The sequence below is a fragment of the Ammospiza caudacuta genome, chromosome Z (genome assembly GCF_027887145.1).
Source record: "Ammospiza caudacuta isolate bAmmCau1 chromosome Z, bAmmCau1.pri, whole genome shotgun sequence".
Taxonomy (NCBI): domain Eukaryota; kingdom Metazoa; phylum Chordata; class Aves; order Passeriformes; family Passerellidae; genus Ammospiza; species Ammospiza caudacuta.
The window spans coordinates 34,616,486-34,633,936 of NC_080632.1; the positions used below are offsets into that span (position 1 = coordinate 34,616,486).

At 36.2% G+C, this 17,451-nt stretch overlaps 1 protein-coding gene across 1 annotated transcript in view; it reads right to left on the reverse strand.

Moving 5' to 3' along the window:
* Positions 1-17,451, reverse strand: part of FOCAD (focadhesin) — an 89,639-nt gene that overhangs the window by 36,652 nt on the left and 35,536 nt on the right. Inside the window, exons 12-19 of the mRNA XM_058823439.1 lie at positions 14,878-14,982; positions 14,375-14,476; positions 13,154-13,284; positions 11,457-11,583; positions 6,238-6,372; positions 5,832-5,882; positions 4,054-4,137; positions 2,425-2,557 (exon numbers count right to left, since the gene is read on the reverse strand). Of these exons, the coding sequence (XP_058679422.1) occupies positions 2,425-2,557; positions 4,054-4,137; positions 5,832-5,882; positions 6,238-6,372; positions 11,457-11,583; positions 13,154-13,284; positions 14,375-14,476; positions 14,878-14,982 (868 nt within the window). The remainder of the gene's footprint in view (positions 1-2,424; positions 2,558-4,053; positions 4,138-5,831; positions 5,883-6,237; positions 6,373-11,456; positions 11,584-13,153; positions 13,285-14,374; positions 14,477-14,877; positions 14,983-17,451) is intronic.

A 17,451-nucleotide genomic window follows, 5' to 3' on the forward strand; every position in this document is an offset into this window, starting at 1 on the left:
TTGGAAAAACCATTGCTGAAAATCATGAGAAGTTGGTAAAAACAAGAAATGTGAGGAAGTTCCAGAACAAAGCTCCTTTTTTCAAAACTGACATAGGTATATTTAAGGTTGGAAAGAAATATCTTAACTATTCTCTGAGGTGCCTTCTTTGATTGCTACAAACGTAACAGTAATGACAGCACATGGTTGACAGAAGGACACATAGCAGAATCTAAATCATGTTTTTGTAGCATGTCAGGAAGGGCACCTGCATCTTGGGATTTTTTGCCTCTGCCTGTAATGCCAATATCCTTCAAACAAACCCCACAGAATGCAGTCAGCAATTTTCTCTGCAGTGATATAGACAGAAACTCTTAAGTCTTTGTCTTCAACCTCCAACCTTCAGTTTTGTTGGAGGAAGAGATATTTGTTGACATGAAAACCCTATCCACCTACTGATCCGAGACTTTTTATAAAAACTTTTCTGTTTAAGATGGCTACAACAATAGAGAAGAAATTTGCTGAAAGAGGGAGCTATTTCACTTCTGGAAACCATTCACATTGATAGAGACTCCTTATCACTGCTGTCATATTACTGCATTCGCCAGTTACGCCAAAAGACATAAATATAAGCCATTCAGAAGCAATTCTTCAGGCAGGGGACATGCCAAGGCTCTAGATTGACAAATATAACTCAAACTAAAACTAAAGTCTGGAAAAATTTAGTGAAACAACTAGATGTGCAGCAATTACTAGAAATACAGTATTTCAATTATTGAAATAAATCTGATGGTAAACAAAGATAACTAGCATCACATGAATATTATTATTATTATTATTAGTGGTGGTGTTATTGTTATTATCATTAGCATAATCTCTTTTGCAGTAAGGATACTACTCCTATTACTAATAACAACATCGATGTCAAGCTAATAGCTCTTTCTATGAATTATTTTTAATTCTCTGACTACCACATTTGAGAAAAGTCTTAGGCACCCAGAATGAAAAATTAACAAAATAAAAAAAAATACAGCTGTCCCCTCCTGATATCCTGGGACTCTAGGATGTAGAAACAATATGAAAACTGATTTGAGAAACCAGTTTTAAAGGAGTTTGAGACAAAATACTACCTAAAGCTCCACTTTCCAATGCTTCATATAAGTAATTCCATGTTATTAATCCCAATAACATGCACTACTAGAGTTCCAGCAAATGAGATGACAGAGATTCAGCTCCCATAGAACAGGCACTCTGTGGCTTTTGGCCTGTCTTGGACATTGCCTCATTAATCCAGTTTCATACTCTTTTGGTGAAACAATTCACTCTCAGCAACCACTCCAGCCAGACACTAAAGCTTTTGCTCAAGTGTTCTGGACTCTGTATTAACTAACAATGTTAGAAAACACCTCTGAGGGAGAAACTGCTTAGTAAATGTTTTGATTCAACCCTTTTGATACCATTCTGTGGTTGCTGCAACTCTGAATCCAGCCTATTCACTTTAAATTCCATTTTGGTTTGCTGTCTTCCTAAAAAATTGGCTATTTCAGCATTCATTACAGATTGAGTTTTCTGTCAAGATACATCACTCTCATTCATTGAACTAGGTTTTGTCATTCTCCCCCACAAAGCTTCCAGGATTTAGTAGTTAGGACTCTCTACACACTCCAGAGGCCCATGCATTCAGAGACAAACGGATTCTTTTAGAAACCGCCACAGGGGGAAAATATTACAAAACACCACCTGTATCTCATGGCAATGTTTAAAGCCTGCAATCACACATGAAGATCCCATGTATTGTACATAGAATGAAATAACAATGTCTATATACTGGCACAGTATATCAAATCTTATAAAAGTATGTAAGACAATGGCCATTTCTAGTAATTCAACTGCACATGTTTCAGAACAAGTGTCAGAGACCATCTGTTGAAGCATACTTCAGTATCAATATGCATCACTACAATTATGCATTAAGCATAGCACTGATATCCTAATCAATTAAGCAGACTTTGCATACAGCATTGTTTTCGTACTAGTAATACTTTGTTTACAAAACAATACATATAGAATTCATTTTACTTCCATCTGTTCCAGGCTAAAATACAAATTTGCCTTTAGAAAGATCTATTTAGTCCTCCCTACTGAGGTCACTCTCATGAAACAATGAATGCTTCAAGTATATAATAAGGAATTGGCTTTCCCTTTAGGACAGGTAAAGAATTTTAATTATAAACAATTTTTCCCCACCATCAGGACCTCTGTCACATGATCTTCCGAGAAGTGAGTTGTGGGCTTTATTTTTTACTTTACGTTTTTTCCCATCAGCTGTTAACAAAAAAAAGAAAGGCTGCACTTTACTGTGACACTCCATTCTAAAAGAGCTGCAGGTCTCTACAGTCACTGTGATTCCCTGCAAAGTGACCTCAAACACTGGATATATTATACCTCCTAAAACAGCAGCTGGTGTTAGAGACAACAGCTTGATATATGAAGAACCCGGAACAAACAGATTTGCCTCCTGATCCTCTTCATCTTCATTCATGTCTATCTCTTCCAGTGAGTCAACTTCTGGTCGTGCCTGGAAGATAAAAGACAAAATTAAATGTGCATAAAAAAATCCCAAGTCCTCATTACCATTCATGATTCCAAGTGTCAAAAATACCAACCAAATATGAAAAGTTCCCCATTTCATTATTTTCACTCCATTTCATAAATTTGAAGCCTAATGAATAAAAGCTTTTCTTCTGCCTGACTGAAAGGCAACATTGGTTGGTAAAAAATCACAGGGTGTGTAAATATGTATCTTTAATCTTCTTCAAAATTAATCTTGACACTTACAGCTGAACTAATATTCAAAAAAACTTGACTTTCACACTGATTCTTCTTCAGTTTAACAACATTTTATATAGGCACTTTAATATAAACAAAACATTTTTGTTAGACACTACTTTCACATATCAGTTTTTGGAATTTGAAAAACTGCAAAATATTTACATTTCTTTCAATTAAAACATATTTACTCACTTTCTGTGAAGTACTGCATCAGTAATACGACTGTAAAGTAACTGCACTAGTAATGCAGATAGTTCTGTACATAGTACAGAACTATGTACTACTGTGAAAGATTTAGTCTTGCAGCAGAGTTTATATATTTCCCTTTTTCCATCCTGTGGTCTTCTATGTAAAACACATTTTTCATTTGTAAGGTTTATGCTGAACTCTTCTCACTGATTTCTATAAAGTATGTTTTTTAAAGTTTAGAACCTATCATATAATGAAGCAGTAAATAAAACCTTTACTATAAAGCCATAGGATTCCATGAAGTACCAATGGACTACTGAGCACTGCCTCATACAATGCAAAAAAGAGTCACCTAATGACTAATGCTCATCTAGGAGATGACCTAATGCTCATCTCCTTATACTCTTTCATTCTGTTAGGTTACTGAATCACCTAATCAGAAGTTTCAGAGTTTAACAGCCCTCTGCACACTTAAAAAGCCTTTTAGAAAAGTACTTCAACTCTTTTCTGACTGCCTTTACTGACAAAAAAATAAAATGTTATGCTGAAAAAGTTCACAACAAAAATGGGAAAACTTTTCAGCTTAGTTCCAAAAATTGCATCTACTTTTCAAACTGACTTGCCTGTCTTGTGAACAAAAGTCCTATTCATGCATGAGTGTGACTGCAATGGAAGAAACAGCAATCACAAGAGTTGCTTAGTGAGGAAGTTGCTTAGAGCCAAGACTCAAATGCAAGCACTAACAGAAGAGCATAAAATGCAAATCAGCTGCCCAAAAAAAAGCCACTAATTTAGTAACAAAATAAGAAAAACTACCTTCTGACTACTTAGCCTTAAGTTTCATTCCTGCCTTTCCCTGCTTATAAGACTTAGCCATTCCAATCATACATGACATCATCTCATGTTACCAGCAGGAGCTTGTATTTCTTCAGGAGGCTCTCCTGAATTTCTGGCAGAGAAGGCACAAGGACTGGTTTCCCTTTCAAGGGAATATAATCCATGTCAGATGGAAGTGTCAGATGTGCTTATTACCAAACATATAACAATGGTTACCTGTCCAGGAAGATGAAGAATTGTATGCTCTTCAGAGTCAAATGATGAGAGTGATCTATAGGCTGAAATGGCTACAAGGGCATCCTATAAAATTAACAGGAAGAGAAAGAAAATTACAAACACAGCATATAGTATTGCTACCTACTGGAAACTCCACATGCAAAGAGCTTATCAAGTAACCACTGAATGCTGAAAAAGAGTTCAATAATATTTTCCCGAGGCACATTCTCAATTGCTTACTTTTTATATACACAATGCAAAGTAGCAAGACCAATTTTCTAGTCTTGATAACATCCAGTCTGAGCATTCTACTTAAGGGAGAAGTATCTGAAAAAAAGCTATGAGAGTACAGTTGATAGCATATTGATGTTTTAGCTGTTGCTAAGAAGTGCTTACTCTAAATCAAAGACTTTTCAGCTTTCTATGCCAGTGTGCAGGCACACAAGATGCTCAGAGGGAGCAAGGCCAAGTCAGATGACCTGAACTGACCAAACGAATATTCCATATGAGAGAACTTTATGCCTAGTATATAAACTCAGGGAAGTTGGCCAAAGAGTACCCATTACTGCTCAGGGATGCACTGGGCATCCCTCAGTGGGTGGTGAGCAATTGTATTGTGCAACACTTGTTTGTAATTGAGTTTTATTCCTCTTTGTCTTTTTTTATATCCTCTTTCTTTCATATCACCTTTTATATCCCCTTTCTATTATTATTGTTACTGTTACTTTGTTGTTATTATTACACAGCTACTTTATTTCACTTATGAACCTGTTCTTGTCTCATTCCATGGAGTTTACCTTTTTACAGTTCTCCCCATCCCACTACAAGGAAGGGGAGTGAACAAGTGGCTGCATGGTACTTAGTTGTCATCTGGGATTAGCCATGGGGCTGAAAAATTCACTGAAAAAGGGTGACAAAAGTTTCAGTCAAATTTAAATACACTACTTCCACTAGCACCATGGTGATGATAGTCCAACATTCCCACAGTACAATACTCCACAAGTGAATTGAGTTAGCTGTCATAGCAACACCTTTGTCAAGAATGCTTCACCATGTTAAGGCTGAAATTTTCCAGAAGAAGTCAAACTAATTTTACAGAATCACAGAATCCAATGCTGAGTTGGAAGGCTCCCACAAGGATCATTGCATCCAACTCCTGGCCTTGTATAGGACATCCCCAAAAGTCACACCTTGTGCCTGAGAGCATTATTCAAACACTTGAACTGTGTCAGGCTCTGGGGGAAGAACCTTTTCCTAATACCCATCCTAAACCTCCCTTGACACAGCTTCAGGTCGTTCCCTCACATCCTGTCACTGGTCACGACAGCAGAGATTAGCGTCTGCCCCTCCTCTTTCCCTTGTGAAGCAGTTGCAGACTTCAATGAGGTCTGTCCTCAGTCACCTCCAGGCTGAACAGACGAAGTGACCTCAGCCATTCCTCATACGGTTTCGGCCCTTTGCCATCTTTGTGGCTGTTCTTTGGATGCTCTCTAATAATTTAATGTATTTCTTATATTGTGGTGCCCAAAACTGCCCCCAGCACTCGAGGTGAGGACATAGTAGTGCAGAGTTTGTTTGTAATTCTCCTTGGAAATGGCAGAAGTTAGAACCTTCAGGTACCACCTTTTACATGTAGTACATTGCTTCAGAAACAGTGTTAAGCAACAGGAAAACCCTATTAGAAAATGAGATTACTGACACTGTCTTGACAGAAAAGTACAAAACTTAATATCTTGTTGCTGACATCAGAAATAAATGTTTCCAGTTATATCACTTACCTCGTTCTGTGTATTGTTCCAAAGGAAGCTGAGAACTTGAGCTTTGAATTTCTACAAAAGTAAAAGAAATAAGCATTTTTCTTTGACCAAATAAATAGTTGAAATAGAGGTAGTTACCTGAAACAAATTACTGCCACATCAGTCTATGTTGATGTGGCATGTTCACATGTTCACATGTCTTCACATTCTGTGAGAGGGAAACCATGGATTAACCTCGCCCTGGAATTTCCCATCTATCTCTCAGGACTCACCAATGCCAAGTGAAAACTGAAATTGTATGAAACATGAATTTGACTAATCTGAACTGGGCAGTGGGTACAATTTTATCAAGATCAAGCAGGCTTATGTAAAAGTTACACACAAAGATATACTAAAAGAAAGACTCATCTTAGTCATAAGTACACACCTCAAATTCATTTGTATTCACTGTTAATGAGGGAACCAGGGAAAACAATTCATTCAGTGCTTTTAAAATGAGTGGTCTTGTATCACAACTCAGCTTTGGTGACAGAGCATTCCATGTAGAACGGATGCAAACAACCTGCAAGCAAAGAGGGAGGCATCATTACTAACAGCTATCCCAACTTCACTTAAATATAATTTCTTTCCAGTCCTTGTCTGCTCTTCCTTCTTGAGAACAGGAATTAATATATGATTCATAAAAAGTAAAAAAGCAAGCATGTTAAAAATTCACTTGTAGATCAACTGACATAACAGAGTAAGATTGCACAGTACTTCACCAGGGAAAGCAACTACCTGTTGGAATAAATAACACACTGTAAGCAATACACAGAGCTCTACATGTACCTTCATACCACATTAGTGCTCTACTTAACTTGGTCAAATTAGCTGAAAAGCAAACTGTCTCTGGGACAATAGGAAGCCACCAAGGAATCTCTTTTTGCTGGGAGCCCTCCAAAACAAAATGCCTTTAATCTTTAAAAACAATAAAAGCAAAAAATATTTGCAGAACAAATGCAAAACATAAAATTTCACAAATCCAGAAACCGTTGGAAACTGTCAAACTACAATAAATACTAAACATTAGTACCTAATACTGAACACATTCATGCTGTAACTAGAACACAACAGGATACATAATTGGTCTTCCGGGATACATAATTTCCTTCCTGGAAAAAACAAACATCTCACCAAGCTTCTTTTCACCTTCAAAGATCTGCATGACAGCTCAACAAGCAGTCAGAACAACATTCTGCATTTCCAGGCACTAAAAAATCTGTAAGATGCTCAGTCAATGGTACAGTTCCAGATGAAGAACTATGCATAAGTCATAAAAAGTAGTAGTCAAGTTTCTCAGCAATGTTGACTAGATAGCAATACTGGTACTGAAAGTTCCTCCTTTTTCCTTGTGAGATGTTTTCAGTCACCCAGGCTTTCCCTTGGCAACAATCTGTGTATTCTCCTGTAAACTTAAGTAATTTTCATGGACTGTTTCATGAAACCTTAATGTTGCTACCTGCAGAAAACTTAACATTACAGAATTTTGCCACCATATCTAAAATTAATTCTGTAATTTATCTACTGTTACTACTTGAGATTTCAGGCTCCAGTGCAACAAAAAGAGTATAAAACAGGAAAAAATACCACCAAATAAATAACAAAAAAACTCAACAAATAGAACCAAAAACCCCAAGAAACTATAGTTCTGTTCACTCTACCCCACCCATCCCACAAAATCACAACACAAACCCCAAACCATGTATGCTTAGAACCAAAGTCTAGACAAAAATTTTAAAATAGCAATGGCAAAGCAAAGTATAATTTTCAGCCTTCTAAAGTGAAAAATTGCAAATCAAGACTTAAAAGTCTGAGTAAATGCCATGAAAATGTCTTTCCAGCATAAAAAATTACAACAAAGCAACACAAGACAAAGACATTGAGAAACACAAATTGATCTACATAATGAAATCAAATAAAGGTATGTTTATGAAGACATTCCACAAAGGCATTGAGAAAGGTAGTTTTGGTATTATTCTGCTCAAAACAGACTATTTTGTATCTCTGAATGAGGGTAATTGCCACATTAAGCAATCACTACAGCAAGTACAAAACACTTTTCAGGGTGCAGTTTAAAAAACCAAAGATGCATTTTGAGTTGAACTCATTTCAGGAACAGCAAACCCATGAATGTGTTTCTATGGTAACAACCACTGATGGCTAGAAAGACTTCATCTGGTAACATTCCAAGGGAAAATGACACCTCTCTTTCCATTCTTTCAACACAGACTGTTTGTAAGAATTAGAAAAAAGGTCTTCCAGTGTTCAGAAAGACAGACATGTCTATTAACACTGGAAGTTCCTCCTCAACTATCTAGAAATGTTAAATTTGTAATGAGTTATTTGTCTGGAAACAACATGTATTGATATGTAGAGAAAAGAAGTTGTGCATTTGTGGAATTTGATACTGTAATTTAGGAAGACTAACAAATCATTAGCTAGCTAAGCATATTTAATTTTATTCTTTCCCATCATAACACACATATTCTCCAACTTAATCTAAGAGGTGAAAAAAGGCCTTAAAAATAGTCAGCATCCTAACAGAAGTTTCAGATTTAGCCTAAGACTGTACAATTACTTCTCAGATGGTATTTTTTAGACTTGCAACTTAACAGCTGTCCTACAGAAAACTCCTACCAAATGATGTACTGTAAACTGATGTAACAGGGGGATGGGAACAGTGGGAAACTGGTACTTTACCCCCATAAAAACCAACAGTAAATAAAGAAAGGTTATAAAAGCAGTAATAACCTTGACAGGGTGTCTTTCCTGGAGGAATGGGCAACTGTGATAAATATCTTGTGATGAAATTTATCTGCTAGTCATGAATCCCCAAGGAAAAGTCCTGTGATTCCATAGACACTGTTCAGCTCCACAAAGCTGTCCTCTAAAAATGCAAAATACTCTAGAAAACTAGCAAGATAAGAGAATTGGCAACACTGGTATGCCAATTACTGTCTCAAAAAAAAGCATATGTGCTATGCAGAAAATGTGTGTTTAGAGATCTAGACATGCTGGTGTCATACTTTGGTACAAGTTCTTAAGTCTTTTTTCATTTTTTGTTGTGTGAGGTTTTTTCATTCTGGTTTGTTCAAATTAACATACCATTGTCATCTGGAGATATCAACAATCACACATTCATACAATACATGCTTTTCATACAATATATTTTGATTTACGTTTATGTTTTCTCATATTTTCAAAAAATTTATTTTAAAATAACAAGCATGCCATTCCACAAAACACTGAATGCTAGATGGGAAAAAACTAAAAGCTAAATTTTACAGATGCTGAGGAGAGACAAAGAACATCTGCTTCAAGTATCCCACTGCCCTAAAAGGGTGAGAAATCTTAGGAGAAAAATAGAGAGCAACAACATTTCAGTAGAAAGGGGATTTAAACACTATGTTAGAAATTTTATTCTTGAAGGTTTCTTGGCTTGCATACTGTACTTGATACATGAAATCGATTAGATGCCAGGATAGCTTCAAATGAAATATACTAGCTTCTGATGAAATCACTGGGGAGAAAAAAATTACATGCTCAAAAAGAGGAAATGTGATCTGGCAAGAACTGTGTGATCTTTTTCTATTTTTGATGTGCAAGTCATTGTGCATTATTCATTAATGACCTTATATTACACCCGCCAAAAAAAAAAGAGGGGGTAGAAAGCAGCTAGCCATTCTTGCAAGTCCTGCAAAAGCTGTTATACTCTTAACACTATTCATGTAGGATCCACTTTGAATGGTCACTATCTTTACACAAAATAATTACTGCAGTCAGCAGAATGGATAACTATTCTTACACAAGAGTCAACCAAAAAAGAAATCAATGTCATAGCACATTTTGTTATCACATTACTTTAACAAAGGAACCTGAGACTCTCAGAACTCAACACTAGCAAAGCCACATGGTGTATAAGGTTCCATCATCAACCAAGTCAACACTATATGTATGAAAACATAATTTATTATTCTGGTTCAGAAGCTGAGTGAAAGTGTGGTGCTCTCTAAAATCCTACATCTAAGCAGCTGCAAGTGGAAAAAGCTCAGAGACTGTTATCTCTTTCCCTTAAGTCAGTGGCAGAGACAGAAAACACCAAAACAAAACCAATGTCTACGATTACATCCTTTCTGCACTGCATACTACAGTCTAAACAATAAATAAGAGACAGATTAAATTACTTAACCCAAATGGTTACCCAGCTTGCCAAACCACAAGAGAGTTCCCTGTTAAAGTTTCAGAATAGCTAGGTGGTAGATTAGGTGTCCCAGAACATTACACTGTAGTTGGGGAAATAAGGCGAATAGAATTTGGACAGAAAAAACTGGTAACATCCACAAAGTCTATCCATCCCTCCTTCCTTTCTTTCTTCCATCTTGAGCAGCCTTAGCCTTCCAGTCCTCAACAGTGGTAAAATATACATCTGTTCTCAAATGAGGCTATTATAGTAGGATGCGAAATTTATCATATATCTAACCCTACTTCTTTGCAAGCCAAAGTCTAAATATAATCCAGCCTGGGAAAACACATTCAATACCAAGGCCAGCATTCAAAGAATCTATGTGACCTTAAGAAGAGCCAAACTTCACACCAAAGGCAAACAAAAAATTACCCTAAATAAATTGTTTCTTAGCAGCCATTGTATGACAATTTTTAATTATACTGAATACAAATATCTATGGATGATTTGCTATATTGTTCTTAAACTGCTCAGTGATATCAAATAATGTGGCAATGGCTGGCATTACTGCAGTAAACACTTCAGTGGAAGCGTAGTAGTGGATAAACATAAAATTGTTTGGCAGAAAATGGGTAATCAAATATTCCTGCAGGATATAATTAGTTCACTACTCTGACGGCCTGTATAGTACAGTTTGTCAGTAGCAGATTCACAGCATGTCTTGCCTGCTTCACAATACCAGGACATCACCATCTGGGACGTGGAAACAAAGAGCCTTGTCTCCTAGCTTAGAGATATCGTAGCATCTCTATTTCGGTTCAAAGGGACCTCAGGATATTTCCAGCTCAGCCTCCTGCTCAAAGCAGGGTTACAATGAGATCAGATCAGATTGTGTCCAAAAGGAATGGGAAAATCTCCATGGAAGGACACAGCACAATCTCTCTGGGCAGCTTGTCCCAAAGCTTATTTGCCCTCTTCATCAGTAAGCAATGTACACATTATGGCAAACCTCCCAGCTGCTAGTGATTTCACTGCCTATCTGGTACACTCTATGAACAAGACACAGCAGGGCAGGGCAGTAAGAAGATACAAAAATTACATTACTTAAGTGCCTTTCAGCCAATCAAAATTATGTACCAAACAGACTTCTTTTTCAAATGTCAAGGAAAGATGCACGGAATGATCTGCAAAGCTGATTTAAAATTTCAGCTCATGCACTGAAGGGCTGATCTGCTGTGGTAGGAAGTCATGGTACAATTCCCCAGGAACTATTAACTTATGTTGGAAGAGAGGAATTAAATTTGTCAGAAGAAAAAGAAATTCTGCAGCAACTCAATGCACTCTTAAAAAAGAACCAACCGGGAAAAAAGTTCATGGACCATAAGGAAAACTCAAAACACATGGACAAGCCAATTTAATCTTACCTCAGCCTCACAAAGTGCCCGTAGACCCTGTAATACTATGGCAGCGGGTGAAGCTTGATCAGGTTTTGTGCATTCATTTAATACCTGGGAAATTGCAGCCAACATGTCTGCTCCATGCTGGTATGGTCTAAAGGAAAAAAAAAGAAAATGGAAGACAATATTCAAACATACATACAAGTTATAATTTATACACAAAAATTTATTAATTGCTGGTTTTATTTAAGCGACAACTAAAACTGCCTAGAACTGGGAGTTCACACACACACACAAAAAAAACCATACAAGGAGGATATGACAGAGTGCTCTAAAGGCTGAGTGACATGGGGAATTAAATCAGCAGCCATCAAATTCCAAATAAAAGATCACTGAGTGGTTAAGTTGTAGAAGGTTTTGTCTAAATATGTTGTGTTCAGTAAAAGATTATGTCATTCAAGAAGGGACAGAGAATGGAAGTCCAAATGCACTATTTTATGATTCTTTGTTGCAGTCTCCTGCAAGTAGTCCCTACTGTGTATTGGTGGAGATTCTGGCACCAAATGTTTTCTGTCCTTTTTACATCAGATAGCTATGTTTTCCCTTTTCTTTTTTTTTTTTTCCCTGCTGCAATGCCAATTGTCTTTCCCTCAGTGACTGTATGGGCTGCTTTAGCTTTCCAGTCTTTTAACTATCCATTCAATTTTATTGGGTTGTGGGTGGCAAGGTGTTCAACAGTTCCTCATACTACCTCTGTAAGAGATTATGGTAAATGGTATCTGGTAGGTGATTTATATGCATGGTAAATTGTGACTTGTCTATTTGTTCACACTTTCTTCAAAATAATTTCTAAATGCATTAAGAAAGTGCATACACCTGAACTCCAGCTATACCACTTAACTGGCAAAAAGAATTCTATGGGTACATTGAAATTTCTCTCTTTTCACTTTAAAAAAACTTATTGAAAAACACTGTCTGGCAAAATGGAAGAAAGTTGAAGAGGTAAAGGAAAAGGTATTTTCTTTAGGAACTTGTTTTTAGTTGATACTTAAAAGTTATTTGAATCTGCTCAGCTGTTAGTAGCTGACCTTCAAGAAAGCAAAAACTGGTATTCAAGACAGGTGACAAACAAAAAAGATAATATGGTGTACATAAAACCAGGCAGTAAAAACTAACGCATTTAAAAATACTCTTTACAGGAACTCTAAATTATTACCAAGTACTGATATTCATGGATTGTTAGAGCTGGAAAGGTTCAATGTAGTGTCCAGTTAGACCTGCACAACAGTGTTCTGTGGTACTATACCTGAATAAAGACCAAAAATGTACATGTGACAAAATATGGTTTTCAGAAAAAAAAATTATATCTTTCTTTGAATAGATCAAAAGAGACAATTAGTTCTTTCTTCTGCTTGTCATTTATCCCTTTTTTTAATCTGGAAGTGTTATGCCTGAAGTGTCTACCTAGGACGAGTAAAAGATGCATCTTCTGTTCCAGATAAAGATCATTTAATTTTAACAGTATTTTGTGTGCAGTCTATTAGTCATAATAGAAAACCCCAAGCTTAGTAGCTGCTCAGATTAGCAATGCCTGTGTCAGTACCTCAACTTGAGAAATATTACTCACAATTAATGTAGCAGAATAAGAAAAAATAATGATGTAGCTTTTCTGAAAACAACTCTTTCCCTTAAAAAGATATAAGATAGGTAACACTTGCACTTACCTCAGCCTACAAATATCTCTTACACAAGCAGCTTTAGCAATCAGCTTTTCCCATTGAGCATCTTTGTCAACAGACACAGAGGACATATCAGACATTGCCAAGAACTTCTGCAGTTCTGGATAAATTCGATCCTAGAAAAGATTTCATTTCAAATGATCACCTTTAAAAGCGCGACCAGATTTTCAATTGGTAGCACTTCTAAAGGACTTCTGCATACCACTTTGATTTTTATTATTGCATACCATATTTTGCTTTTTTTCACTATTCATCTCTAATGCTTCATTGAGATTGAACTGGCTTTTGTAGACTAGGTCTCTATTGCATCTTTAAAAAAATCAGAAGCAAAATATTGTGCTGATTTTGTCTGAGATAGAGTTAATTCTCTTTGCAATGGCTGGTATAGGGCTGTGTTTTGGATTTGTGTTGAACACAGTGGTGATAATTACAGAGATGTTTTCACTATTGTTGAGCAGGCCTTACACACAGCCAAGACATTTTCTGCTTTTCATGCTGAGAAGGAAGTTGGATGCTAGCGAGGTTGGGAGGAGACACAGACAGGATGGGTGACCCAAACTGATAAGAGGGATATTCTAGACCATATGACATCATACTCAGGACATAAAGTGGAGAGAACAAGGAGGAAGGGGGAGATATTTGGATTGATGACATTTGTCTTCCCAAGCCACCATTACACATGATCTCTCTCCTGGAGACAGCTGAACACCTGTCTGCCCATGCACAGCAGTGAATTCCTTTTTCCGTTTTGCTTGTTTGCACAGCTTTTGCTTTCCCTATTAATCTGTCTATCTTAACCAACAGTTTTCTTTCCTTCACCTTCTGATATTTCTCCCCAGTCTTACTGGTGGGTGGGGGTGTGAGTGAGTGGCTGTGTGGTACTTGGTTGCTGGCTAGGGTTAAACCACAACACTAAGACCTTATTCTTACTGCATATAATGAAAAGCAGAAAGTCATCCTTCAAACATTTTTTTTTCTAATTGCAGTTTGAGATGTCATGAAATGAAAATAAAGTTCCATGAAAGACATACTATTTAAATATTCTACTAGAAGATCACTGCAGACACCATTAACACCATTTACTTCATAGTGCTGATAGCGACATACTAGTAGAAGCAATGTTCCACAATTATTTTCTTCCTTGGTTAATGGTAATAAAGTTTTTCAACTGAACTTATTATAGTGACACTACAAGAAGTTTCTAACCTGTCTTTCCCATAATGATGTCATCAGCCGTGAGGCAATTGCTCTGAGCTTAGCTGTGCTCCCCAGCATGTGTATGGCACGTAGAATCTGAGCTACACAAACCTGAAAGAAATTTTTAACCAAGGTATTTTGTTATTTTATATGTCCAAGGACAAAGAGTAATGTACAAATCATTATTTTACAATCAAGTACAATCAGGAAAAAACATCTAAATGCAATATCAGAAATAAACTGAAAGCCATTTTCCAAAAACATTTAGCAAATAACAAGTCCAAGAGCATCCTCTCATGACATATATAATGATCATATGGTGTAGACAGTAAAGTGTAATGTACATTTAACTTTAAAACAATTATCATATCCCATCCAAAATACTACAAAGTCATACAAAAGCTTAAAAATCAGTTAAGCAAGATATACACTGCTCAGTCTAAATAGTTTTTATAAATTAATGACATTTTATTGATGCAGTTTTCATTTTACTAAAAATCTTTCATTCTGACCTTATGTACACCAAGTGTAGGCAAAGTATACAATATCTCCCTGTAAAGTGCAGGCTCCAAAGGTCTTCCCAATTTAAATATCAGAACAGGGATCAGATTTGGGACCTAAAACAGAACAAATTCGGGAAATAAATTGAAATTTGCCAAATTTGCCAACATGACACCTTAGAAAAGACAATGAACTTGTCCAAACATATTAGAAAATCGTAACTTTTATGCATTTTTTTTCTGCCTGCATATATGAGAAACCTGTTACATAATACAATATAATTTATTGTATTCTTACTGTATGGTACAAAACTTCCAGAGAGCTGCTGCAGAAGTTACAATAAAGGAGACTCACATATCTCCATTCCCTTTTAAATCAGATTTTCTGTATTTTCACACAAGCAGGTGCTACAGTTGTTTTCTTGTGCATCTTCTTATCACTGTGTGATTAACTTTAATCTTAAATTACATCTACTCATGATGCCATTTTTTATGACTACTTAAAACACAAACATACAGAAACACACAAATATATATGCTATTTATATATTTTATATATATATACATATGAGTGGTTTATACAGATACTGGTTAAAAAGCAATGGAAAATTCTGCTACAACATTTGTTTCAACATGCATTTTTACATGAGCAGATGATAACATTTTTCACTGTAAAAAGATTTCTCTCAGTCCATAGGAAGAATAATAATTAATAATTCAAGTGGTCTGGGATTTTGCATACGTGGGTCTATTCTGGTTCCAAGTCAGAGACCAAAAAAAAAAAAAAAGTTTGTTCTACAAGTCATCATTATCTTTACAGTTCAGCAATGGTGAACTGGTGCTTCCACAGACTTAAATTATGTTCTGGAATCTGCATTTACCACCTAATGAATAAACTATAATGCATTAGATTTTTCCATTTTCCAAATAGGATTTGACATACTTAAATAGAATAAATCCCTTCATAAACAGAACAAACAAACAAAAAAATCCAGATTTTTGTGGAATTGACTAGTCTTCCTCTTTTTCTGTTTCTCAAAATTGTTGTCTACCTTCTATAGAATCAATCATCACCCTATGACCTGCCTAGAAAAAGGACTGGCTTTAAAAAAATATTTCAAAGCACAATCAATTAAATGAGGCTGAGAATTTGCGGTGGTATTCATTTGAACAGATTTTCACACCCAAACTGAATGCATCTTCCCAGTGGCAACCTCCTTTCCTTTTCTTTCAAATTTTTGGATTTAAGAAAAGTTGAGCAGTTTTACAGCTTCTGTTGTGTCCTGATTTTGGCTAGGCTAGAACTAAATTTCTTCACAGTACCTTGTCAGCAATGATTTGACAACAGAATAGTGTTGAAAACAATGATGGCATTATATTCTTTAAAACAGGAAAGGGCATGAGGGAAGTAAGTTATACCACCTCTCCAGCATATGGCAGAATTGGTCTGGTCCCAGGTAAAATTCAGCAATAAGATTAAATGTTAATGTCTGCACTAACATAGAAACACAGAAAAGTGAAACCTGCACTCAAAAGATGATATTTAAATTGCTGCCCAACCTTTTCTTTGCACTCCCTAACTGTAATGATTTGTTTAAGCTAGTCTCTGCTGTTGTATTTCCCTGCTTTATTCGTGCTAAAGAGACAACAGCACTGCCTGAGAGAAAATTAGGTCTGTAAGTATACATGAAGAAAACTAAATAGTTCCCGATTAAAGAGAACTCAGAATAAGACTTGAGTGCCAAAGGCTCAACATTCTTCCAGCAAGAACCTGTTTTGGTTAAACCAAGCCTTAGGTAATGGGAAGGTTGCACAGAAACCAAATAATACAGGTAGACAAAAAGTTTCCTTGAATATAGGAGACCTGATAGAGGAAAGCAGGTTTTATTTCTGGACATCTGTTGTACCTTGAGTGTCAAGAAAAAAACATATCATCTGATTTACTGTTACCTAAATCTTTGAAAGATACAAGGTAAACTTCAGGGTGATAAGTAAGCAGTGGGCATTGGCTATCTTTGGGGTAGAGGTAAACATTAACCCTGCATCATCATGTTAAGTTTCAAAATTCTCAGGGAGGTCACACATGCTCCTCCATTGATTCACTGATACATAAGCTTTTCATACAACTGTTAACATGTTTAATAGGGAATAAATGTCTTCTAATAAAATTATCCAAAACGTGTCATATGTAGCGGACTAACTGGAAGGGTCTCAACTCAGAGGATAAGAGGATTTTGTCAATTCTTTAAATCATATCCATCCCTGATAAATGCTGTGCTGGGCAAATAGGCTATATAAGACAGCAGTAGAGATGACATTATAATGATCAACATCCTTACCTAAGTTGCTTACTTCCTGTCTCTTGCCATATTACCCCTTCTTGCCAGAGGCAGGTTCTTGAGCGACTCAGTTTCATCTTAAGCTAGTTCTCTAGTCAATAGACTACTTTGTTAATTTTTCTCAGTTGTAGCTACACTGGACTACACATCAGCAGTGAAACCAAATGATATTAAAAAAATGACATTCACAGTCCTTAGTTATAATAGCATTCAAACCCTCTTAAGTCATTCTGCTTAAGCCCAGTCT